Source organism: Spermophilus citellus (assembly GCF_964194105.1).
Source record: "Spermophilus citellus genome assembly, chromosome: 10".
NCBI classification, from domain to species: Eukaryota; Metazoa; Chordata; class Mammalia; order Rodentia; family Sciuridae; genus Spermophilus; species Spermophilus citellus.
The window spans coordinates 118277326-118303501 of record NC_138197.1 but is presented as its reverse complement, the minus strand read 5'-3'; the positions used below and the strand labels follow the sequence as shown (position 1 = coordinate 118303501).

Genomic DNA, 26176 nt, shown 5'->3' with positions numbered 1-26176 from the left:
CACATAAAAATAAATAAAATAAAGGTATTGTGTCCAACTACAACTATACATGTTATTTTTTTTAATTCTATTATTCATTGGAAACTTTTGACCTTTTATGTTTTATAATTTGCAAACTCACTCTTTGCCATGGTTGGCATTTTTTTCTTTCAGCAATATTAGCTTTATGTATATTTCTGATTTTTTTTTTAAATACTTGTTAAAAAACCAACTTTAGACTCTTCAGAGGTTTTTGTTACACATTCCTGTGTCTGGGCTGCTGCTTTGGAGAATGAATTTTATTATAAGTGAAAAGAATACTCATATGCATAATCATAGAAAATACAAGTTCTACATTCTAAGAAATAGAGCACAATTCTTTTGGAAAGACAACATATGGAATTCAAAGTAAAGAAATTGAGGAAGGGAGAAATGATAAAACAAAAAAGAGAAATAAGAGAGGTCAAAAGAAGAACAGAAAATAAAAGAGCATGAAAAAAGAAATGGGGAAAGGCATTATCTTGTTTAAAATCTGTATGTGTAGGAAAACAAGAAAGATGATCTAAATGTATCATTCTAAAAAGATTCAACCAATATTTTAATAGTTAAAAATTCAAAATATTGGGGCTGGGATTGTGGCTCAGCAGTAGAGCGTTTGCCTAGCATGGGCAGGACCCAGGTTCGATCCTCAGCACCACATAAAAATAAAGGCATTGTGTTGTGTCCATCTACACCTAAAAAATAAATTAAAAAAAAATTCAAAATATGTTCTTGCATCTATCAAATATAAAATAGGAACTCCTAACTTTCTTCATAATTTGGAGAAAAATTAGAAAGATTCAATTAAGAATTAGCTTTGAAAATGAAGAAACTTTAAGAATTAAAAAAAATTAAGAATTCAAAAGGACATAGCAAAAAAAGTAGTTTCAGAAATGTATTCTGCAAACATAAAACCACTGGGCTGTTTTAAAGATAGGAATTAATTTCAGAACAAAGTAGCCTATATATATAATACAAATTTCAAAATTTAAGTTTTTGTGTAACCACTCAGTTATAATGGGAAGATTTCTCCAAATAACTAGAAATCATTTCAAATCCTAAAAACACTTCAAACTATAATAAATACAGTATTCTCAATATTATTTATTGATAATAAATGACTATAAAGTAGATTTATATATACAGCATATTGTATTCAATAATTTATAGTATGTTATATATTCAAAGAGATCAGTGTATCATTCTACTCAGATGTTGCAAAGATAATGGCAGTAAAACCACTGACTGTGGTTTAAGAAATTAGAACAGTCTTCTGTTCGGCCGTTTCATAAAGGCAAATTTTGTTAGGATAATAAATTTTCTATTTTTCTGTCCAGGAGGTTTGGGAGAACCTCTTTTTCCCAGATCACTAAAAATTGTGTTTTATGTGCTTTAATGAGGCATTAGACAACTGTTGTCGTCTTCCACTTACCCACAAAAATTGCACCAAAAAAAATGTACAAGATCAAAAAGTTATGTTTTTTAAGAAAGCAAACTAGAGTTGGCTGCTGATAATGAATGGGTCTATGAATACAACTCCTGTTATATTATTCCAACCACAAGATTTCCTATAATACAATAGAAAGTTTTAGGTAGCTCTTTTTGGACATAACCCTATAAATACAGAATTAAAACAAATTATAAAGCTATTAAAATAAGTTTTATGAAAAAACACACTCTATATTATATCATATCATTGCTATGTAACATTATCTGTGAACTTTTATTTCCATCTGCAAGACCAGAACTAATCATGGACATTATCTTTTCACATACTTTTTTCATTTCACCAGTTATTGCTTTATAGAGAATTATAAACTATTCCTTACAAAGAGTTACAAAAAGTATGATAAGACCTTACAGGCAAAGAGGTGCTAAGTGACTGTCTTGGATCACTCTCTCAGTACCTGCTGAGCAAAGGCACCTATAGGTACCTTCTTCCCACTACAAAATCTTCATCAGTAACACCAATAAAACACTCTAAATAAAAATACAATAATTATATTATTTACTACAGACAACTGATATTTTCTCAATCTCATGTTTAGCATAAACAGAAATTTCTTCAGCAAGCTTTGTTACTTTTATTAATTTATTTATTAATATACAATCTAAGTAAAAAATCTTTGTTTTCTGTGTACATACAGTCGAAATTGGTGCTACAACTACCTGGATTTCCTCTCTTCAGTTCTCCTGTAGAGTAATGCTGGAGCCCTTAGTGACCATAGGACAGTTCTAGAAAACCACAGTTATGAGGCAACAGATTCTTAAAGTACAGAACAGGTTCAAATGAGGGAAAAAAAATAATCACTTTATGAAAAAACAGCAATTATAAACTTTATTATGAAAAACAGCAATTATAAATATATCCAGATATGAGAAGGAAAACAATAATAGCTCTATGGTGGTTTTGGAAAATTGCATCCAAAAGAAATAATTGAGAGTAGTTATACTAAGGGTTCTTCTTCTTTCTTATAAAAAGTTATACATAGAGAGATTTACTTTTCTCTGTCCTGTACAAAATTTTTTTAAAATCAGTTACTGTTTATTAAGTTCCTTATGTGGTAAGAACACAGTATACAAAAGAGAAATGAGAATGGCTCTTATTAAGTTCCAGCTTTGCAACAGGCACACAGTATACAAAGGAGGTAACTAGGATGTCTTCTATAATTACAAAGACATTCTATTTATAAAATTTGCTGTTGACATAAGGCTGGAAGGAATAAAACACTGGATAACATACTCAAGATTGAAAAGATTCAGAAGTCTAGAAACCATAAGTAGAAAATAATAAGATGAAAATGGGTGGGGATAAACAAAGTCCTATATTTAGTCCAAAAAATATCAATTACATATGTACAGGATGAGGAGAACTTGACTTGAAAACTATGTAGGAAAAAGACCTACAGATTTTAAGTGATCATGAACTTGACTGAAGTCAACGATGTGATGTCCAGCTAACAAAGCACCACAGAAAGACAAAATGATAGTGGCGGGGGGAGCACCTGATTTGTAGTCGAAAGGCCCAGCTTCTAACACTGGCCCTATTACTTATTAGATAGAAATCTTGGATAAGCCATTATACCTCTCACTTTTCCACACAAATAAAATAACACCTCACAGTATTGCCAGAATTATATGAAGTAAAAAACATGGATAGGCTATATTAGAGTTATAACGAAGATACTGTATAGTTATTATTGTAGTAACATATATGAAGTAGGCATTCCTACAAAATAAGATTTGTTTAATTACATCTCCCAGGTCCAGGCTAATTCTAAAATGAACCTAAGAATGCAGCTAAAAAAAGAACTTATAATCAGTTTTTTCATTTTAATTTTTAAAACAATGCAAGCTACATCGGCTTGTATTTATAACTTAAAAGAGATTGCTTTTTCTTTGTTCATAAAAGTTGGATTTTTCTGCATAAGATTAGTGGCTACATAGAATTAAGATTACTTCTTGTGGCAAATCTTCCAAATCTCTCTGTGTATTTGATTTGGAATCACAAATAAGCAAAACAATTCCCTCTTGAAAGTGCTTTTGAAGTACTAAACAACTAAGAATAATGTCCAGATTCATACATGGCTGTTAAAATCATTTTATGTTCAAGTCACATGAGAAAAACGGATTGAAAGTTTTCCTTTGTAGAGTGATTTCCCCCCTTTGGAAAGATTTCTATCCACAGTAAAATTGCAATGAACTTCAAACTTGCCAAGAATTGAAAAGTCTTTTTGCCACAAGCTCTTTTTAAATTGAAATTATTAGTAGGTTCCCAGTTTGAGGAAAATAGTACTTCACATAGGAAAGCCTGACTCCAGTTAAATTAAGATGAATAAGTCAAAACACAGAAAAGTCACAGCCATTCTGAATTAGCTGCAGTATTAAGAAAATAGAAGTTCTAACCTCTACGCTACCAACACGTAGATTCTCAAGTTTGAAAATGGACATTATTCTCAACATACCTACTAACTGAAATAAATATTCAAATTTATCTTTTGATTCTTACGTGATCACATTTTCAAAAGCAGAGACTTGGCAACTTTGATGGCATATGAATTTGTACATACTTCAAAACATTCATTCTTTATCTGTCAAATTTCATTTACTTTGCTAAATAGCCAAAAAAAAAAAAAAAATCCTGACCTAAATAGTAACATTATCTTTTTGTGACCCTTCATTATAATTATGCTGCCTCTATTTACTCTTTGGAGATAGCATAAACCTAAAATCTTGACACCTGAATACAAATCCCTGCTCTCTTACTTATTAGCTACATGGGAAAACAATGCCTTCTAGAGTTGAGCAAGGATCATCAATACAAGATGTCCAAGACACTTAGTAGATACTCAATAAAATCCAACTTCGTTCATTTACCAAAACAAATTCAGTTTTAGTCTAATACAAACATTCCTTCTTCATTCTAATAAATGATGCTTCTCATTCCCTTAGAGTCTTTGCTCAATATCATCTTGTCAAGGAGACCTCTATTTATCACACTACATAAAATCAGAACACATGCAAAGAGCATTTTCTCCTTAGCCCTCTCCCCATCGCACTGATAGCCTTCTAACATACCATAAAATCTACTTGTTTGTTTTGATTATTATCTGCTTTCCTAGCTAAAATATAAACTCCATAAAGAGTAAAACCTTTAAAGTTTGGCAACTGGTGGCCCCTCTGGTCCTCCTCTCACCACCTTGTGGTGTATCCCACCACGAGGCCTCAGACATGCCCACCAGGAGACCAGACACCCCTCTTAAGTCCTGCACCAGGTTCCTGGAATCCCTGGGCACTGGACGACATTGGCCTCTTCCTCCAGGTTCAAGAGCCGACTGTTATGGCGAGGGTGATGGGGAGCAGGGTACCCACAACAAGTCTTCTGATGCTATGTCCCCTCAAGTATGAAACAAAGCTAGGTGTGAAGAGGGCGTAGCAGTAGGCCTAGGCTAAGGCCTTCTCTTTAGTTCTTTTACCTCAACTGCACAAATATGTGAAGAAGCTTTGTCCACCACAGCAGGGTGTTTTGTCTGCCCTGTTCACAGTTATATCATCTCCAGTGTCCAGCATCAAGTCTGCTATACAGGAGGTGCTGAGGGTTGGCTGAATGAATTCATGAATGAAGAAGTAAAACTAAGATCATAACAAGGGTATGCGAGAAGCCATGAGGGAATAAAAAACATGAGTAAGCAAAAGCTCAGAGTTAGAAAGGCATATACAGAATAGACTCTGCTCTCTTCAACAGAGACAGAGGCAGCCACACCACACACACCGTAACTCACATTCATCCTCTGGACCTGTCCCTCCTCCAGGCTTGTGGGGATGTCTACAGCCTCTGGCCTGGGAGTCTGGGGGTTTGGGTCTGTTTTTCAGAGGTTCTCACACCCTGCTCTCTGACCTCCTACCCTAGTTCATTTTCAAATGTCCTAAAAAAAAGGAGGGCAGCCATGTGCCTGAGGCAGGTCCCACTCCTCAAGCTGAGTCTCCTTTTCTTATTTATATGCAGTGTTAAGAAATGAACCCAGTGTCTCACACATGCCAGGAACATGCGCTACTGCTGAGCCCCAGCCCCAGCCCCAGCCCCAGTCTCCTTTTCCAAATAAGACCACACGTGATTTTAACCCATACCTCCCATAGCTACAAAATCAAGCATATGTGTCCTGGGTAAAAAGCCTTTCAAGACACCCAAAAAGCTTTGTTGGTAGGTTGGTTCCTTTTTTACTTCAGTAGTGTTCCTTTATGTGGGCCAAAGTCAATCATCAGCTCATATCCAACACTAGCAAATAATACCAGGGGAGAAAATAGCCAACATCGATCTGCTCATCTCCCCAAGACTTTATCCTCTCCAGATGTTTAGTTTATTTACACTTTTTTGCTAACATAGCCCTGCTATGTCCTTAAAAATGTGTTTATGTGATTATACTACAAATACTTATAACGATATAATAAAGAATTGACAAAATAATAATAGAAAACAACAAAATTCAATGATGTGTTCCATAGGCATTAAGTACTAACAACTACTAATAACCAACAGAAAGACAATAGTTAGTAATAAATTAATGAATTTGAGGTACATAGATGAAATATATTATAATCAAAAGCTTTGGCTGAGCATCTAATCCCAGAGACTCAGGAGGTTGAAGCAGGAGGATTAAAAGTTTGAGGCCAGCCTTGTCAATTTAGCGAGACCCTATCTCAAAATAAAAAAATAAAAGAGGGCTGGGAAAGTGGCTTAAAGCTAAAGCATTCCTGGGTTCAATTGTCAGTACCAAAAAAAAAGCTTTGCCAATTGGCCCAAGGAGCAGAAAGGGCATACAAACTATAGTTTTCTTTTTAGTTGAGTCAAGATGAATAATTATTTGATGATTTAAGGATAATTATATATTTTATATAAAAATGTGTTTAAAAAATTAATGATTCTCAGCTTACAACAGTGTCTAATGCATAGTAGATACTCAATAAAAGTATATTATATAATTGAATGAATTAAAACCAAGTTTCTTTAAAAAGAAACAAAGACCAAGAAAATTTTAAATGCTTAAAGAAATACATTATTAACTACTTATAGGCACAAATGTTTTGTATGAGACAGTTCAGACTAAATAAAAATATAAAGAGCTGCTCTAGTCAAGAACAATATAAAATATCCTTCCCATGCTGATCTACAATTATTTACATTCTGCCATTATATCTTCATTCAGGTACAATTTTAAATTACCTGGTAGTATAGTTGGATCTGGAACGTTTTCCAAAGGCCCATGTGTAAAAGTCTTGGTCCTCAGCTTGGCAATACTGGGAGTAGTGACATAAATGGGGCCTAGTGAGCAGTCTTCAGGTCATTGGGGACATGCCCTTGAAGGAGATAGTAGGACCCTAGCCCCTTCTTCTCCCCTCCTCTCTCTTTCCTCCCTGGCCATGGAGTGAATGGTTTTGTTCTGCCACAGGCTCCCTGCCATTGCCACCCAGTACCCCCACTACAGGCCTATAAGCAACAGGGCCAATCAATTATGGACTGGAATCTCTGAAATTTTGAGACAGGTAAGCCTTTTTTCTTTACGTATTGATTATTTCATGTATTTGTAATAGTGATAGAAAGCTAGCACACATAGTCTCTTAAGATTCCATTTAAGATATTAGAAATGCAAATGAGAAGCCCATGTCTTATGTTTTTTCCCATTCATTCAACAGATACTTAGTCAATATTTGCAATAACAACTGCTTATTTCTTTTCTTCTTGTAGGTCTAGTGAACTAAATAGCCAAAACAGATTAGTTAAGATTGTATAAAAGGAAAATTTCTGTATGTCAATCCTCATTACTCATTTTCCAATTCATTCTTACTGGGTCATAGGCAATGTATATTTACAATATGCCCCTCAACTTTAAATATTTATTTATTCTAAAAACAAAACATATCATTTTCATGACAGTACACTAAATTGTACCTTATTTTTTTTCTCTTGCATTGACTTATAGATGCGTTCTCTTAGGGGTTTCACTGATGAGTTATTCACTTGTGTGGGAGAGCTATGGAAAAAAAAAAAAAGACAAAAACTTATTGCTATGGTTTCAATGTTTATGTCCCTCCAAAATTTATGTTGACACTTAATCCCCAAAACAACAGAGGTGAGACCTACAAAAGTTGAGTGGTGGGACCTATAGAAGGTGATTAGGTCATGAGGGCTCTGCCTTCACAAAGGAAATTAATGACCTTATCAAAAGGCATAAAAGATCCTGTTTGGCCCCTTGGGCCCCTCCACCTTTTTTGCTACATGAACATGCAGTAAGAAGGTGCCATCTGCAAGGAATAGGCCCTCACCTGTGAATACCAATGAATGTGCTGGCAATTTGAACTTAGATTTCAAGCCTTCAGAATGATGAGAAATAAATATTATTTACAAATGATTCAATGTAAGCTATCTTGTTATATGAATGAAGACTCTCATAAACCAAAGTAATTTACAAGCTAGTTTTCCCTCACTGCTCTACCTAAAAGTGGCTAAAGTATAAAGAACAGCTGAAGCTATATGTTTGTAATACTTCGTATAAGTATCCACACCCCTATAATAATATTAATAATATTAATCCTAATAATAATTTGCTTAATTAATTCAATAACTAAATATTTCTTGATCTTCTAAATTTATTTCCAAGGCACTATATTATGCCCTTAAAGGGAATAATGCAACCTTTTCAGGGTAAATGTTGATTCTTTCATTGACTCTATATCCAGGTCTAAGGTCTAACTAAGGTCTAACTAAGGGAAATAAGATATCTACATACATAAAAGTCAAAAGAGTAGGGAAAGGAAAACATAGAATTGGAAGGTTAGAGAAGGCAAAATGGAGGAGATCCTGCAGCCTGCTGTGTCAACCTGTATTCCTCAATAAATTAATTCCTTTTTAGCTTAATAGAGCCAAAACTTGAACCTCTTTGACTCAAAGATCATTATTTATATAAGAGTAAAGGGTAGTTTACCCTAAGAAAAAATAGTAATAACCTTACATTGACCTAAATTCATATACTACATTGTGCTTACTTTTATCATTTTGGTGCAGATAATTAAAATTTTACCTTACTATGGACTGTCTGCACAATGACAACTAAAGTGATAATGTAGAATTCCCTCATAATTGAAACGTGTTTGGCCACAAGATTAAAGTACAGGAAAATCTCTTTTTAAAATGGATCCAAGAATTTGGTTTAAACAAATTCTACAAATAGAAAATTTTCCTAAAAAAATGATGTAATTTAATCCAACAGAAAATTAAAATTATCTATATTTCTACCTAAAAGCACATTTTGTTAAATAGAAAAAAGGTAAAAAGAGAGAGAGAAAAAAGAAAGGATCATTGTCTTTATTCTGCTTTCTGAGATTCTAGCACAGTGTCAGTAAAATATTCCGTAGAGAAATTTCCATTGTTAGGATAACATGTGGGCATTTTTAAGCAGACTGTGGAAGAATTATATTGTGCCAAGACAGAAGAACTGTCAAGGAAAGCTAGTAAGGAAGATGAGATGTAACGAATGAGATAACACACTGAATGAAAACCCATGAAGAAGTCACTCTTTAAAGAGAAGAAAAAAGATACTGAGGCATGGGAGAGAGCCCCTGAAGCAATCGTGAATGGAGATAAGCAATTTCAGACCTAAAAACAGATCTCTAAAAAGTACCTCCTATAGAAAACAGAAATGATCAAACAGTAAGATGATTCTATGAAATTTTTCTACAATGTACTAAATTTAAAATTTGAAATGGTTGTTCTAAAAATCATTAAAATTCCTAGAAGCCTGTGTTTACTTAATTAAGAATTTACCCATTTATTGAGTAACTGACTTAATTGCTGTTTAAACTAGAGAGTATCTGCTATAGATGGAAATGTATCCCTCCAAAAAAGATATGTTGAAACCTTAATCCCAGATACAACTGATTTGAAAATAGGGCTTTTAGGAAATAATTATAGTTAAATGAGATCATACAGGTAAGGTATGATAAGCAAATTCCTAATCTGTGGCCTTACAAGAAGAGGAAGAGGGCAATCTCTGTACAGGCACTAAGGAAAGGCAATGTGAGCACACAGCAAGAAGGCAATCATCTGTACCCCGAGAGAAAAGCCTTCACCAGAACCAAGAGCTCTGGTGTCCCATCTCACACTTCCAGCCCAAACAGAAAGCAAGTTTCTGTTATTTAAGCCACCCAGTCTATGGCTGTCTAAGTCAAAGAGGACTGAGATACCATCAAGGTCTTATTTAGCATATTTTTCTTTATAAGGTGAGAAAGACCAGAAAATGTCAATTCCAATGTATACATGCCTTTTCCTATTCGCAGGGTGAACAGCAGTCCTTAGAGCTCAGGCCTTGGGCTTTGGAGAAAGAAATCTTTGCTACTTGTTAACTTTGCTTTTTTGGGCTCTCTCTCTCTCTCTCTCTCTCTCTCTCTCTCTCTCTCTCTCTCTCTCTCCCTCCCTCCCTCCCTCCCTCCCTCCCTCCCTCCCTCCCTCAAGTGTCTAATTCTTCACTAAGTGCAGATACTACTAAAAGGAGTTGTGAGGGCTGAGATAATTTAAGCAAAAGAATTTAGTCAAATTCCTAACACACAGTAAAGCAAATGTGTTCTTAAATCAAAAAACGAGAATAAAAAGCAACATTGAAACCGAAAACACCTACAATACTCTCACAAAATATTGCTTTTTAAATATATAACCTCTTTGCATTTAAATGTTCAATCTCCCTTTAACTTTTGTTTTCTTTCTTCATACTTATTGATAGTTTCCAACCTTCCTACTATAAGCATATATTTCTTTTATAATCAATAAGTGTTTTTTCAAAATTTCCAGAATTAATATTTATACACATATGACTTCCATGGTACTTACGTAAAAAGTGTAAGAATAGAAGTTGCATTACAATGAATGGTGCTTTCGTCACCATATAAAAGCTCTGCTTTGTTTCTGGTAGGAGCACAGGCTGCTTCTTCATCCAAAAGAACTAGTAAAGTTTTCACGGTATCTCTGCCACAGTATGATGTGTCATGGTTGATGGCATGAGATTTTGGCTAGAACAAAAAGCAATTTTAAATAAATGTAAAAATCGCTGCTACTAGGTTGAGTCAGCCACACTTTTCCATTTCATCTGCCACTCTTCTTCCTCTGTTGTTGAAGTAACAAAAAATAAGCTATGAGAAGTGGCTATAAGACATATTAATGTTTCCCCTCGAAGCCGTACTATTATCAATATTCTCCATTTTTAGATGCACAAAAAATATCACCAAAGGAAAATATTAGGCTCGGATCAAAATAACATTTGAATCAGAAAAACTTAGCCAATCTCTATCTATATAATCTCAGCCCTAGGAGGTGCATCTTCTCTCTTATATCAAAGAGTGAGAAAGTTTTGGAGATTTGAATACTAACCCTCATAGATGGTTGTTAAGATCTAATCAAATGCAAAAGTGAAAACTAGTTCATTCAATCATCATTATTAGTATGTAGTACATTCCAAGTACTATGCCTTAAGCTAAAGCTACAAAGGTGAAAATCACTACCTTCAAAGAACCCACAGCCTTGGGCATATTGATAAGATAAATAAGTAATCAACACATCATATTACAGAATGCTAATTGATATTTCTAACAAGTATATATACAATGGCGCAGAAGCATACAAAACAAAGTGGTCAGTGTACTGTGGAGTCAAGGATGGTGTCAGAGGAAGAGACATACAGCGGTAGGAATGAGCATAGATAGCACTCTTGGAGACTAAGAAGAATGACAAGATGGGGAACAAAAGACTAGGTAGAATGACAAGGCTGGGGAATAAGATACAGGGAGAAAGTAACACAGGATGAGTCTGGAAAAGCTCTGTACACTATGCAAAGAAGTTATAAATCAGTCGGTTACACAGGTAAAATCTCTTGCTTTATATCAAGCAAGCAAGTACAATAACATTACTTAGATTTTGAAAAAAATTCCAATTGATTCAAATGTATGAATTGCCAAGATCTATAATGTCATGTGTGGCTAATAAAAAAAAAATTTAATTGATGCTGGCAATATGTAAAATATATTTCAGGATAAGAATATTTTCAAATCTGGAGACAGGGTCACAAATTAAAAGGCCAGTTTAGGTATGACAGGTCTGAAGGTAGCACTAGAGATAAAATAGATTAAAAAGGGAGAGACAAGCCAGGTGCAGTGTAGTTCCAGCTACTCAGGAGGTTGAGGCAGGAGTGTCACTTGAGTCCAAGAGTTCAAGACAGAACAGGCAATACAATAAGACCCCATCTCCAAAAAAGGAGGGTGGGCTAGAAAAACTTAGTGACTAGATAGAGGAAAAAAAGAGAATATATGATAAAATAATTTTGCAAATAGATATATGTAAACACAAACTGTAGATTTTGATACCAGATTATTAACTGTATATGCTATACAACTCTTGAGAAATTTCTTTACTCCTCTGTTCTTAAACCTGGGTTCAATACCAGATTATTCATTGTATGTACTCCTCTGTTCTTAGACTCACTGGCAAAACAGGGGCCATGATAGTGCCAGACACACAGGGCCGATGAACACTGTGCCAAGATAACAAAGCTGCATTTTCTGGGCCATCTACTGCAGCTATGCCAGTTTCCCCAGCTTTTACCAACAGGGTTTTGGCCTCCTTACTCTACTCGGCAGACTCAGGCTACCAGGTGAACTCTAATGTGCAGCTCCATGGGAATTAAAACAAATGGCTTATCACAATCTGGTGCTTAACATACAGTTTCCATTAGTTTAATATTAACTTCCTTGAGTATTATTTGATTGAAATTTTTAAAATATTTGTGATTTGGTAGAAAACATAAAATTAAAAACCAGGCTGTTTATATCTTATTTCTTTTGCCATATGGAAGAGACTGGTGCTCTTAATTACCTGAGATTGTGACAGTTCCTATCACTTACAAAGATAATCTGGTTGTCATCTGAGGCAAACTAGTTGCTGGAAATGTTAACATATATGAAATAAATGAGGTGGATCCCAGAGTCTCCCCCATACCATGCCTTCAAAGTAAATTTAAAAAGATGTATTATTATAGAAAAATAGCTACAAATGGTCATCAAGGTCTGTGAATGAATCAGTAAATGATAAATTTAAGCAAGTTTATGTCTATATACTGGTTGTCATAATAACACCTAATGTAAACGGGCTTTTGTTAACTGGATAAACTGCAATAAATGAATTAAAAGGCATACTCCAAAATTCTGTTCTGGAGCTAAAAACATGGTAATCAATTTTTCCCATAATATCACAGGTTAGAAACTATTATATTTGATTACCTACCTAAGAAAAATCAAGAAAGAAGTAAATGTTCTGGGAATATACAATTTAAAAATTGCCATGTATGGGGAAAACTGGTAGAAAAGAGGTAGAAATAACTGATTACAGAGATCTATATAAAAAAAAGTTAATTGCTGAGGAGAAACCATTTCTAATAGAACTGCTGCTGTCCTGCAGAGGACTCAGTCTTGGAGTCAGAAGCCAGGCTCTTAACTTATATCTGAGTAAATGGAAAAATAATTATTTTATAAGAATAGTTACTGAGAAATACTACAAAGTATTTGTAGTATCCATCAAGAATCAGAAGCTTTTAGTGTCACAAAGGGTACTGGAGATTATCCAATGACTTACTTTAACAATATAATTCTTCCCAAAGATGTTATGATTTATGCAAGTTGAACATAATCCTGTTGAGAAAATTAAATTTTCAATATCATCTTAGAACACAGGAAATGCACTCTTCAGACTTAAGTATCAGTAGTAAACCTTTTCTAATAAATACAAGAGATGATGTTTTGTTTAGACACACAATGAAGAATAAAAAGCTCATTACCCGGGCAGGACTGATGTCAGAGGTGCTGACAGCTACAGCCTCTTGTTGAGAATTGATAATGTTTTTAATCCTCAAGTCCAAAGCCTGAGCAGCTTCCTCAACTGCTTTATAAAAAGGATCCCTACTGTTTTGGCCTTTAGTCAGCTGCATCTTTATCACTGACAGAATCCGACTCCCTGCAATGCTGAAAATAGAAATAAGATCATCTTTATAATAGTACTGCAAACAGCAATGTGCTTATAAGCTTGAAAATATAATTTTCAGCACTAATCAACACCTTTCAAAGAATTTTGCTTTGATCTTATAAATCAAACAGTAAAGCATTTAAGAAAATGATGAGAACCATTAGAAACAAAATGTTTAAAGTTTTTCTAGAAACAAGTAATTTCAACAAGTGACATTTTCCTTGATTTGAAAGCTGAAGGGAAATACTTTTGTTATACATGAAATGTGATTACAGATCAGACCCACTTATATACATGCAATATACTTAAAGTATGTACTTTTAGATATTACTAAAATAACAAAAAACAGCTACCTCTCAATGAACGTCTAGAATGTTACATTACTGTAATTTTAAAACCAGTTCGAAAAGTTGTTAATGTTACCTCTAAATCATAGATGAGAGAATTGAGTCTCATGAAGATTAAATGACTTGACTGAGAAAATCATGTTTGGGATAGGAGGAGACTGACCTGAAACATACAATATACCATTCTAATATGTGAAGGTTACTATATATGAACAAGGAAATTAAACAAGTTAGTACTAATACAAAGCAAATCAGAGACTGAACCAACTATGACCAATATACAAGTGTTTTTAGAAACCTGAGATGTTCCTTTATTCCAAGACTAAACCTGAAGGAATTTGGATTGCAGCTCCTGCTGTAGAGAACCTGCCAAGGACCAATGTGAGAGATATATGACAAAGGATCTTGGTCCATCCCAAGGCAGGAATTAGAGATATCCAACAATAAAGAGGAATCTCACTTGAAGTCACAAGATCCTCATTCCCTGAAGCACGCCTGGAAAGTTGCACAGTGCAGAATGGGAGAGAAGTCTGGGCTGACCATGGAGTCAGGCTGCCTGAGACGAATGGCACTTCTGCCATTTGCTGCTGAGAGTATGCTGCTAAACTTCTCTTTGTAGTAGCATAAGGAAATTTTATGAATTGAAGTTTGCATCCTCACAGCTTTATTGCCAGGTATTACGTCTTAGAGAACAGCCAAACTCCCTAACAAGCACGGGAAATATGATAGTTCACATTAAAATAACTGGTCCAGATAGAAAAGTTAAAAGAAAATCACAGAGAAACTTAATTTATGATGACAATACATTAGATCAGTGTCTCACAAATTTTCCCAATCATCAGAATCAGATCAGTTTTGTTTAAACATCAACTCTGGATATGATCCTACTGAATCAGCATCTCCAAGGACACTGGATAGTAGCATTATTTAAAAAGCAACACTGGTGGTTTTTATAAGGCAAAGTGGAAAACATTTCAGGCAAAAATTAGGTCTTTGAGAAAGGAAATCATAAATAATCTTCACATACCAATATACACTTGATACACAGAAGAGATGATGTTTGTAAACGAAATGAACATTATTCAATCTGCAGTTTTTAATAGTAAAACTCAATATATAATTTACTATTTATTTATATTATTAGTTGTAATACAATAGTGCTTAAAGTGTTTGCACTTACTCTACAATAAGTGTAAACACTCTGGGGAAAAGTCTCACTGAGCATGGTGAGAATAGAGGAAAATCTCCAAATACCCAAACTCTCCTTCAGAAAGGAATGAACAAGAGCTGGAGTGGTAAGTGGTAAGTGGTAAGTTGTGAGTATAATAAAGCAGGAAGAATGAGGTCTTCCAAAGGCAAATATCTATAGAAGCATTGTGATCAGAACGCAAAGCCCTGGGCTAGCAACAAGTGGGATAGGGCAACCAGTGACTTTTACTGTCAGTCTGAACTTTCCAAGGGGGAAGGAGCTGGTGTGGCTTTTATTAGGTTAATTCTATGTACCTTATATATTTAAAGCTATTTTTCTGAAACTTTCTCTATCTAGTGAAGGTATAGAAATACAAGTATTTTTTATTTATTGACCTTATGATCAGATATAGAAATACATTTACTTCTTTAATTCTTAATTTATTCTTTAATTTAATTCTTTAATACATTTACTTCTTTTATTGACCTTGCATCCAGCAACACTGTTAAACTCTAATGTTAATTTTAAAGTTTTAATAATTGTTTTTAGATTCTTGGAGTTGTCTACATATATAATCATTATCAAATAGCTTTATTTCTTCATTTTAATTGCTTTATCTCCTTTTTTTTTCTTGCCTTACAAACCTGAATTAGACATCCAATACTGTGTTGAAAAGAAATGAAGACAGCAGTAACTTTTAATCTTAGTAACTTTTAATCTTAAACTAAATACTAAAATATTTTATAATTAACTAGATCAACTAGGTTTTTATAGAAACCCTTCTATTAGGCTAATGCCCTCACTCGTATACACTGAGGAATCAGCCCAAGAGAGTGGTAATCTGCCTCTATTAGACCCACTCATGTTGGGCAGACTCTGGATTTTGTCCCCTCTGATTCAAACAACTAAAAGAATAGAACTCCAGTTCACCAAATTCAGCAAATGCTCTCAAAATAAAGGCTGGTTTCTTTTTAACTTGCCTCTTTGGCTTTCTTCTTTTGCATATTCTATGACCTGCATTTTCATTACATTTTCCTGTTCATCAAGGCTTTATTAATTACTGTTAATCAAAGGGTTGATCAGGGGACCTAGCCTGTCATATTTCTATAGTCAAAAGTCTGAGTAAATTCTAGGATAGTTTCAAGTACACAAGAACTTTCTTTTTCATGTGTTTTTTTCCCCTTAATTTCCATTTAAAAGCACAGAAATGAACTAGATAAAATATAGTTAAAATGAAAATATAATTAGCATAATATACTTTTTTTCTGAGAATTAATCTTATGAAAAAGGATTTTGAAAAATATTCAAATGGCTAATAAAATACAAAAGCATGTCTTAGTGCCAATCACAAGAATTTATGAAAAAAAAATGTTTCAAATGATTAAAGAAAAAAGTCACCCTTGACCCTCTTTTCCCATGTTCTCAACAAGAATAAAAATGATAAATTTTAAAGATTATGTAATTCACTGAGAACCGTTTAGGAAAAAAATTCATAACTTTACATTTCAGACTTTTATTTACCTAGGTTAACAATTTGAGCCCTGGCTAAATACCCCAAACACTCATGCTATCACTAGTTTATTACAATATATTCACTACTAAAGCCATCCATTAACTTTTTCAATATTTGCCATTCAACATAGTGGCTTAATTCAAACTTTGCCTCTAGAGCCTAGAAACTCCACAAGTTTTATTTGTTTGTTTCCTAGTGTTGGAGACTAAACCCAGGAGTGTTCTACCACTGAGCTACATTCCCAGACCTTTTTATTATTTTATTTTGAGAAAGGGTCCCACTAAATTGCTGAGGCTGACGTCTAACTTGTGATCCTCCTGTGTCAGTTTCCCATGTAGCTGGGATTATAGCTGTGTGTCACAGTACCCAGCCAGAAGATTTAACTCAAATTACCCCATGATATCTGTGCTATGTACAGGGGTTACAAAGTGAAGAAAACCTTTTTCTTAACTGTAGCTCCTGATTCGTGACTGCATCAAACCAGAGTGCTGGGGCAGAAAGGTAAAAATAAGGCTAATAATGAAAAGCATAATTCGATTCTTAAGTTCCAAATAAAGTAACTTGAAGAAAACACTGAGCAATAACAGAGAAGTGACTGCCAATACTTGAAAGTAATTATTGATTATTCTTCATTCTACTAAATAAAGTGATCGTCTTTTCTGTATCATATTCAAAAATTTGATAACTGTTTGCTGAAATGAATCTTACCTTTAAAAAGTAAATTTGATGAAAGGCACCATATAAAATGTATCAAAAATGCTTCAGAAATTTTTAAACAAGAAAAATTTTAACATTCTATAAGCACATACTAAATACGTAATGCTGGTTTGCACTAAAATTGGGTAATAATCTTGAAAGACAGCGTTTAAAACTTCTAAACAACAACTAATTTATATAACCTAAAATCCTTTAACTCAGGACATTTTTTTCAGGTGAAGGTATGGTATGCATTTTGCGGTGGCACCTACTGGCAAAGTGTAGAAATGCAGCCAACTACAGCTAAGATGGCCTCATGAAAAGCTGGCAAGAGTGATGAATGTGAGAATCAATTCTTCCCCCCGCCCCTTTCTCCCATGTCTATTCCCATTCTTCCATGGGCTGAAAGGTGACTATAACTCCCCTATTACAAGGTCAGTATACAAACTTATCCTCAGATACAAGAGTTAAATATATTTTTATTTCCAAGTTTTAAGGTTGAGAGACAAAAAGGATAGAGACCAAAAGTGAAGACAGGCAGGAATCTGACTATATACAATTTTGCATACCTCACTGAGATTCCTGGAGCTTTACCCTATACCTACTATGCAATCATTGAAGGTCTTAGTCACGGGCTTAACATTCGCTGCTTCAGGAAGATCATTCTGGTAGCAATAAGATTAACAGGATGGAGCAAAGCAAGACGGAAAGCAGAATGGAAAACTCAGAGACTGGCAAAAAAGTCCAGAAAGAATTAAAGTCTAAAACAGACAGCATAAAGACTGGAAATAAGATGGCAGCTACAGGAATAGAGATGAGGAGGAAGAATACAAAAAGTGTCACAGAAGAGGAGTTGGTAGATCTAGGTGAACCAGGAGATAGAGAAAGGAGAAAGGCTTCACCACTTTCGAAGAAGCACCTTTCCAGGGAAAGATTAAGACGTAGTTTGAGACATGTTAGGTTTGAGCTGCCTTTGAGGTACTACCTCAAAGACAGTTGAAGATATATCTCTAAAAATCAGGAAAGAAGTCTGGATTTCACTGAAATATAGATTTGGAAGAATTTGCATAATGTAATGAAAGGGGGCTAGAAAATAAGAGAATAGTATCTTAGATGTTATGAGGGAAAAAAAAAGAGTTCAAGACAATAATCATATATAAGGACTCAAAAGAGTCCAAAGACAATAACAACCAGATGATCACAAAAGCTCATAGGCAGAAGAGCTTTGGGAAACATGAACAGGTATGAGTTGGTCAAGTATAAACAAGGAAATGAATACTGAATGTCTGCTGTGTGCCAGAAATATTAGTAAAGAAACCCAATAAACCCTCAAAGAGCTTACTGTCTCCTGAGAAATGCACATTAAATAACTAGAAATAGCAAAGAATTAAAAAATAGCATTTTCTTCAAGAATTTGAGCTGTAAAAGGAAGAAGGAACTGGAAGAAACAGAAGAGATGGTGTCTTGCTTTTTCTTATTATCTTTAGATTGTGGCTAAAGTCCAAGTAGAGAGAATAAAACAAAATAAATTACCAATGAAGCCCAATAGGTTGTCCACACCCCTGGGCAACGTCTTCAAGTTTACATAAAGAGTTTAGCACAATGTCTTACACAATTAGCGTTCAATAAATATCAGCTATTTTTATTAATTTTTAATTTTTTTAAGAGAGAGAGAGAGAGGAGAGAGAGAGAATTTTAATATTTATTTTTTAGTTTTCAGCAGACACAACATCTTTGTTTGTATGTGGTGCTGACGATCGAACCAGGGCCGCACGCATGACAGGCGAGTGCGCTACCGCTTGAGCCACATCCCCAGCCCAGCAGCTATTTTTATTAGAACCATGCTATGGAATAACAATCAAAACCACAGGAGTCCACCATAATTGTAAGCATATATATTCCACTTCTAACTTCCAAAATTTTTCTTTAAAATTTATCATCCAATATATCTATATTACAAATGCAAGCCTGAGATTAAAAAAACCTCTTATTTCTAATATCACATATAAACAAATGACAGATGAACCAAAGATTTACACATTAGAAAATAAAAGATAGCCAGTATAAAACAGAATAGAGAATTCATCATATTTTTTAATTTTCTTATTCATTCTTAGTACCGGTTTCCTTCAACACTAAATTAAAAGTTTAAAGGAATTATATCTATTTGGCTATTTCTAGTCTTCAAAAATCTGTTTCTTCTAGATAAAAATATTAATACTTTTTTATTAATCTAAGTTAGTTTGGATGTACTTTTAATTTTGGTAAAAATTTAAGAATGACAGCAAGGCATACAATAATTTATTCATCTATTTTGCTTTTCCTCTCCATTGTTTGGCCTAACGCTTGATCATTTTGATATCTATCATTCCTACCTGTGATTTTGTGAAGTTTTAAAGATAGGCTAATAAGACAAATTTGTAATTTATGAAAAATTATTACCTTGGACTTGGTATTTCTCCGAGAATCTCATTTAATTTGTCAATTAAATGAATAAAATTAGACAGTCCCTTTACATGTTTCCTTAAAGGATCAGATGGTGATGGTGCATAGCCTTTCCCTCCAAGCTCTAATGTTCTAATAAAGGATGTAGCCATCTGTGAGTGGAAACAAAGAGTTTACTCATGTTTAATGATTAAGCAAAAAGCTACAGTTTATCTTTTGAAGCTAGATCTATGTAGATTTAGGAATAAAGTTAAAATGAAGCACAATTTACGGCTCATACCACTCTTCACTAACCAAAGAAACAAGTGCCAGGCAAAATTCACACATCAAGGTTGGAGCAATAATGCCCAGCTCAGATGGAGGCTGATAGGCTAAGTCAGAGAGTAAATTAAGGACTAAAGATCATCTTCACATTCATAAGAACAGGTCATTGACTATAAAGAATTTGTTGACATTCTTAAACTGATGTCAGACTCCTGGAACCATTATGAAGAACAAACTTGTTTTCATTGTCAACTAATCTACTATGAATTGTCTGGCAATCCAGCATTTCCAAACTTTTACTTTACCTCTCATATAAAATAAATATTTAGATAGCCACTAAGTTCCAACTACGTCTTGCGTCCTAGACTATTTGACCATGCGTAAAATGCTTTTTCTTAACAAAGATAAAATATGTATGTGATGGTTGAACATAAGAATGTCTCCATCAAAGAAAAAATGTTTAGTAGATGCATTTTCCAAAGCATTACCCCAAGAAAGACAAACTCTATGAAATACCAATAATTTGGGAGAAAGCTCCATGGTGAAATAACTTAGAAAATAACAGATTAAATAATAAGGTTAACTTCTTTTAAAAAAAATATTTTTAGTTATAAATGGACACAATATCTTTGTTTATTTTTTATGCAGTGCTGAGGATCAAACCCAGTGCTTCACACATGCTAGGCAAGCACTGCACCACTAAGCCACAACCCCAGTCCCAGGTTAACTTAAGAAGCAGACTTCTTTATGAAGGAACTTCTCAGAGTTCTTCATACATAAACATGCGTTATGAATTACCAATGGGGAATATACTATTTCTGAAATTTATGGCCTTGGAAACATTTATACGAGAAGAATTTACCAAGGCTAGGACTCTACAGAACACATGTGGTTAAACAGTGCTTTAGAGAATTTCTCCCTTGCCAAACATGAAGAAAATAGTAAAAAATAAAAATACTATTGGTTTTCAAATACAGAGATAGAACATGAATTGATTGATTAAAAGTTGTTTCATCATAATCATAAGAACTCTACATCAGATCCCTAAAGTTCAGGAACAATGCCAAGAATTAATAATTAGGATGGCATCAAATTAAAATGCTTCTGCACAGCAAAGGAAATAATTAGGAATGTAAAGTGATAACCTGCAGAATGGGAGAAAAACTTTGCTAGCTAGTTTTCTGCCAAAGGATTAAAAAACTTAAAAAAAAAAAAAAAACCCAATCAATAAAGGGAGCAATGAACTAAACAGATACTTCTCAAAAGAAGAAATAAAAATGATCAACAAATATATGAAGAAATGTTCAAGATCATTAGCAATTAGGGAAATCAAAACTAAAATGAGATTTCACCTCACTCCAGTCAGAATGGCAATCATCAAGAATACAAATAATAATAAATGCTGGGGAGGATATGGGGAAAAAGGAATACTTTTACACTGTTGGTGGAATTGTAAATTAGTACAACCACTTTGGAAATTAGAATGGAAGTTCCTCAAAAGACTAGGCATGGAACCACCATATGACCCAAATATACCACTCCTCAGTATTTATCCTAAAGAATTAAAGTCATCTTATATACCCATGTTTATAGCAGCACAATAGCCAAACTATGGAACCAGCCTACGTGTCTATCAATGGATGAATGGCTAAAGAAATTGTGATACACACACACACACACACACACACACACACACACACAAAATGGAGTTTTATTTAGCCATAAAGAAAAACAAAATTATGTCAACTGCAGGAAAATGGATGGAACTTGATAATATTATGTTAAGCGCCAAACCCAGAAGGTCAAGGGCTTTAGGTTTTCTCACATATATGAAAGGTAGAGAGAGAAAAGGAAAAGAAAGAGGATGGGTGAAGATCTCACAAAAAAATCCAGGGGTAGGGAGGAGAGAAAGGAAGTGGAAAGTGCTGGGGAGTGATACTGGCCAAAATACATGGTCATGTTGTGTGCATGTATGAGTATGCAGCAACAAACTCCATCATTATGTACAACTATAATGCAACAATAAAAAATGTGCAAAGAGGAAAAAAAAGAACTCTATATCAGGGTTTATGAACCCACTGCTCAAAGAGTCTTAACACAATCATGACAATATAACATTTCCATACCAAATAGATAGACATCTGTTTCTCTTGAGCAGCATGTTTCAAATCAGTGAAGGCTTCTCTTCCAAGTCCTCTATCAGGAATATTGAGAATATGAGCCAGAGCCAGGTCATTCTTTGAATTTACTAGCAGGCTTAAATATGAAAAGATAACTTTCTTTGCTAGTAGCTGTACCTGTACAATAAAATATTCAGTTATTTTCTTTATTGCAGTTATTCTAAATATTTTCAATGTATAGTAGTACATATATAAATACACCACAGTGAATCTCCACATCAGGTACAACCACAAGAATAATACATGTATGCATAACATGTCGAAATATACTCTAGTATCACGTATATTTAAAAAGAACAAATAAAAAGAACACATATGATGATTCAATCACAATACTTCACAGTTCTTTAGGAAATGAGAATTGTATATAAACTGAAACCTTAGGTTGCATAGTCAACATATTCTTTCTTATAAATAAACTCACTGACAATAAGAAACCATGAGTACATAGTAACTATTATAATTATTGGAAAATGACTGTTAAAAAATGATACAAAAGATACAGTTCAAATCTGCATTTCTAATTCTCTTGCATACATCAGCCACTAAATAATAGCCAATAATAAAATTTCAGAAGTTTAGACCACGAGCCAACTGGCTCTATTTGTTCCCATAGCTACATTCCTTAAATGCCAGATTTAAGTTAAATGTTTAAGTTTTGAGAACTAGTAGATATTGAAAATGAACAGATTTAACTAAATGTTAAATAATAGCATTCAGTTGATGCTGATATTTACTGGTGTCATGCAGAGTTACAGACTATTGAAGCAAAAAATAAGATTAGGGAGAACCTGACAGAGGCATCAAGTCTTGTGTATGTGTGTATATATATCCACATTTACAACCTACTCTTTAAGGCTAAAAATATTCTAAATTTCTGATCTGTGATCCTGGGCAAACATCAGGGAAAAACATCTTGGAGTCCTCACAGATGGAGTGTTTCTTTTAACTCATGGCTGAATTGGACATCTAGACCCATCATTATGGTCAAATAACATGGCAGTTATGGTTTCCCTGCTCTTGTATGTGCAAGTGGGTTTTAAAGAGGCTCTCTGTAAAAGCAGTCCACATGAGTACAGTTATGATGTCCAGAAGCAAGGGCTTAAATTAACAAAATCCACAAAACTGAAGCTTTTCCAAGATACCAAAAATAAGGATACTGTTCTATTTATTTGTTTAATAAACTGATTCTATCCATACCACAAAATATTTGTGAGATTTGTTTAGAAATTGGACAATTTTATTTAAGCTTTCTGACAGGTCCAAGTTGCTTTTCCTATCCCTTAATTCTTACTGAAATGCTGATATTCAATCTCAGTTTGAACAAAGTTTTTTTTTTTTTTATTGGTTGTTCACAACATTACAAAGCTCTTGACATATCATATTTCATACATTAGATTGAAGTGGGTTATGAACCCCCAATTTTACCCCAAATGCAGATTGCAGAATCATGTCGGTTACACATCCACAATTTTACATAATGCCCTATTAGTAATTGTTGTATTCTGCTACCTTTCCTATCCCCTACTATCCCCCCTCCCCTCCCCTCCCATCTTCTCTCTCTACCCCATCTACTGTAATTCATTTCTCTCCTTGTTTATTTTCCCATTCCCCTCACAACCTCTTATATGTAATTTTGTATAGCAATGAGGGTCTCCCTTCATTTCCATGCAATTTCCCTTTTCTCTCCCTTTCCCTCCCATCTCATGTCTCTGTTTAATGTTACTCTTTTCTTCCTACTCTTCCTCCCTGCTCTTGAACAAAGTTTTTCTAAAATAAAAAAATTTGCAATTTGTACAGGTATTTTTTTGCCTCCTTGGTTAACTCATACATGTTTACATTTGCCAAAAAATAATAATAATAATAACAATAAGTTGGATTAGAACAGATATACTGATAGAATTTTTTATTTAAGTAATGATTTGGGGGGCTCTTTAATCTTTTTCCCTTCATTACTCAGAATTCTAAAACAGTAGTTTAACACTTTAGGAAAAATAAAATAAAGAAACAAAGATATTGTTTCTTAAATTCATTCCATTCTTCTATTTGAAGATTTTGGTGTAAGCAAATTTGGTGATCAAAGTATATCTTGGCAAGACCATAGCCCAAAAAAGTAACTTTAGCCTTTCAATAGAAATATGTTGACTTCCAAAAATACCTTCTGAAAAGAAAAATTAGAAACTTCAGAGCTGTCAATGTGGCTCTAACTTTAATGGCCCTCAGAAAATCAAATCCACCAGCTAACTAGTAAGATAAAATTCTCCTAGAAAAGACAGTCCCAGGAAGCAAAAGATAAAAAGCATAGGATTAACACAAATAAACAAATTATGAGTTTTTGGAAAGTTTTCTTTGGTTGTTTTTGCTTTGTTTTGGTGGTGGGCCAGGGCCTCAAACACAGGGCCTTGTGCTTATTCACTTATTCAGGCTACACCCCCAATACCTATCATGTTTTTTAAATATAGGTACAATGAAGACCCATCAGTTTCTCCATCATGGAAATTACTTTAGGATAATGTTTTATAACTGTAAGCCAAAATTCTAAGAGATTAGATCTTTTTACATATACAAATCAGCTCATTTCTCTCTTTTTAAAAAGTATATAAAAAGCCAGGTAAGATTGCCTGCAACTGTGATCCCAATGGCTCAGGAGGCAGGAGGATTGAGAATTAAAGCCAGCCTCAGCAAAAGCAAAGTACTAAACAACTCAGTGAGACCCTGTCTCTAAATAAAATACGAAATAGGGCAGGGATGTGGCTTAGAGATCCAGTGCCCCTGAGCTCAATCCCTGGTACCAAAAAAAAAAAAAAAAAAAAAAAAAAAGTATAATAACAATTACTCTTAGATTTTCCCCTATATAGTACCAGGAGCAAGACAGATCAAAGAAAAGGAGGCTGTAAGAGATCTCCCCTCCTCATACATGAATGTAGTTCTTAAGTGCCACTGAGAAAAGATCAGCCAATTTGGTAAGCAGTTTGTCAAGCTTTGGAGCAGAAGAGGAAAAAAAGTGAGAATGTAAGTGAAAACTTAATTTTAAGAAAATAGTTAAAAATCACTAAAAGGAACATGGTGGTCTGGGCAAGAAACATTCGAGGTGGGCTTGAGAGAAAAGAAAATGCTCAAAAAATCTAACACGGCATAAATAAAAACTACATAAATAAAAATCCATGACTCCACAGCAATCTACAAACAAAAAAGGAGAAAATAGAAAAAAAATCTTATTTGCCTCTTATGTATACCAATTCCCATGATAGAGAATTAAGCATTAACCTTGACATTTTAACAGAACCACACCTTGTCCCATTTAACAAGATAAAGCTTTTCTTTACTGAGAAATGGCAGGTAATTAATGTACACATGACAAAAAAATAAACTCACCTTTCTATAAATGCTAAATATTTGACTCAGGCAAGGATCACCAATGCATACATAAAACCATTAGGGAAACATTGTTGGGAAATAAGGTTATTTACACAGTGCTAAAGTATCACCCCACAGACATATGCTGACAGCAAAGAGAAAACTAACATGTTAGTTTTTAAATTGTTTTTAGTTGCAGTTGGACACAATATCTTTATTTTATTTATTTATTTTTATGTGGTGCTGAGGATCGAACCCAGCGCTGCACATGTGCTAGGCAGCGCTCTACCACTGAGCCACAACCCCAGCCAACCCGAAAAATACATTTTTATTTTGTAGAGACCTTGCAATTTGGGGCAGCCTTTTTGTGCCTCCTGAAGTGATACAAAATGAAATTCTCCACATCTGTTATAAACTATTTCTTAAAAAATATTAAGCCCAAATTTAAACTTCTAACTTCCAGTTTATTAGAATTACAGCAAGTAGCTGGGCATAATGGCATGTGCCTATAATCTCAGTGACTCAGGAGGCTGAGGGAGGAGGATCAGAAGTCCAAAGCCAGCCTCAGCAACTTAGCAACCCCTATCTCAAAAACAACAAAACCAATAAAAA

The 26176-nt window shown here is 34.2% G+C and overlaps 1 protein-coding gene across 1 annotated transcript in view; it reads right to left on the bottom strand.

Moving 5' to 3' along the window:
* PARPBP (PARP1 binding protein) overlaps window positions 1-26176 on the bottom strand; it is a 55094-nt gene that overhangs the window by 1138 nt on the left and 27780 nt on the right. The window contains exons 5-9 of the mRNA XM_081311560.1: window positions 22154-22324; window positions 19761-19915; window positions 13389-13572; window positions 10397-10575; window positions 7466-7547 (exon numbers count right to left, since the gene is read on the bottom strand). Coding sequence (XP_081167686.1) covers window positions 7466-7547; window positions 10397-10575; window positions 13389-13572; window positions 19761-19915; window positions 22154-22324 — 771 coding nt within the window. The remainder of the gene's footprint in view (window positions 1-7465; window positions 7548-10396; window positions 10576-13388; window positions 13573-19760; window positions 19916-22153; window positions 22325-26176) is intronic.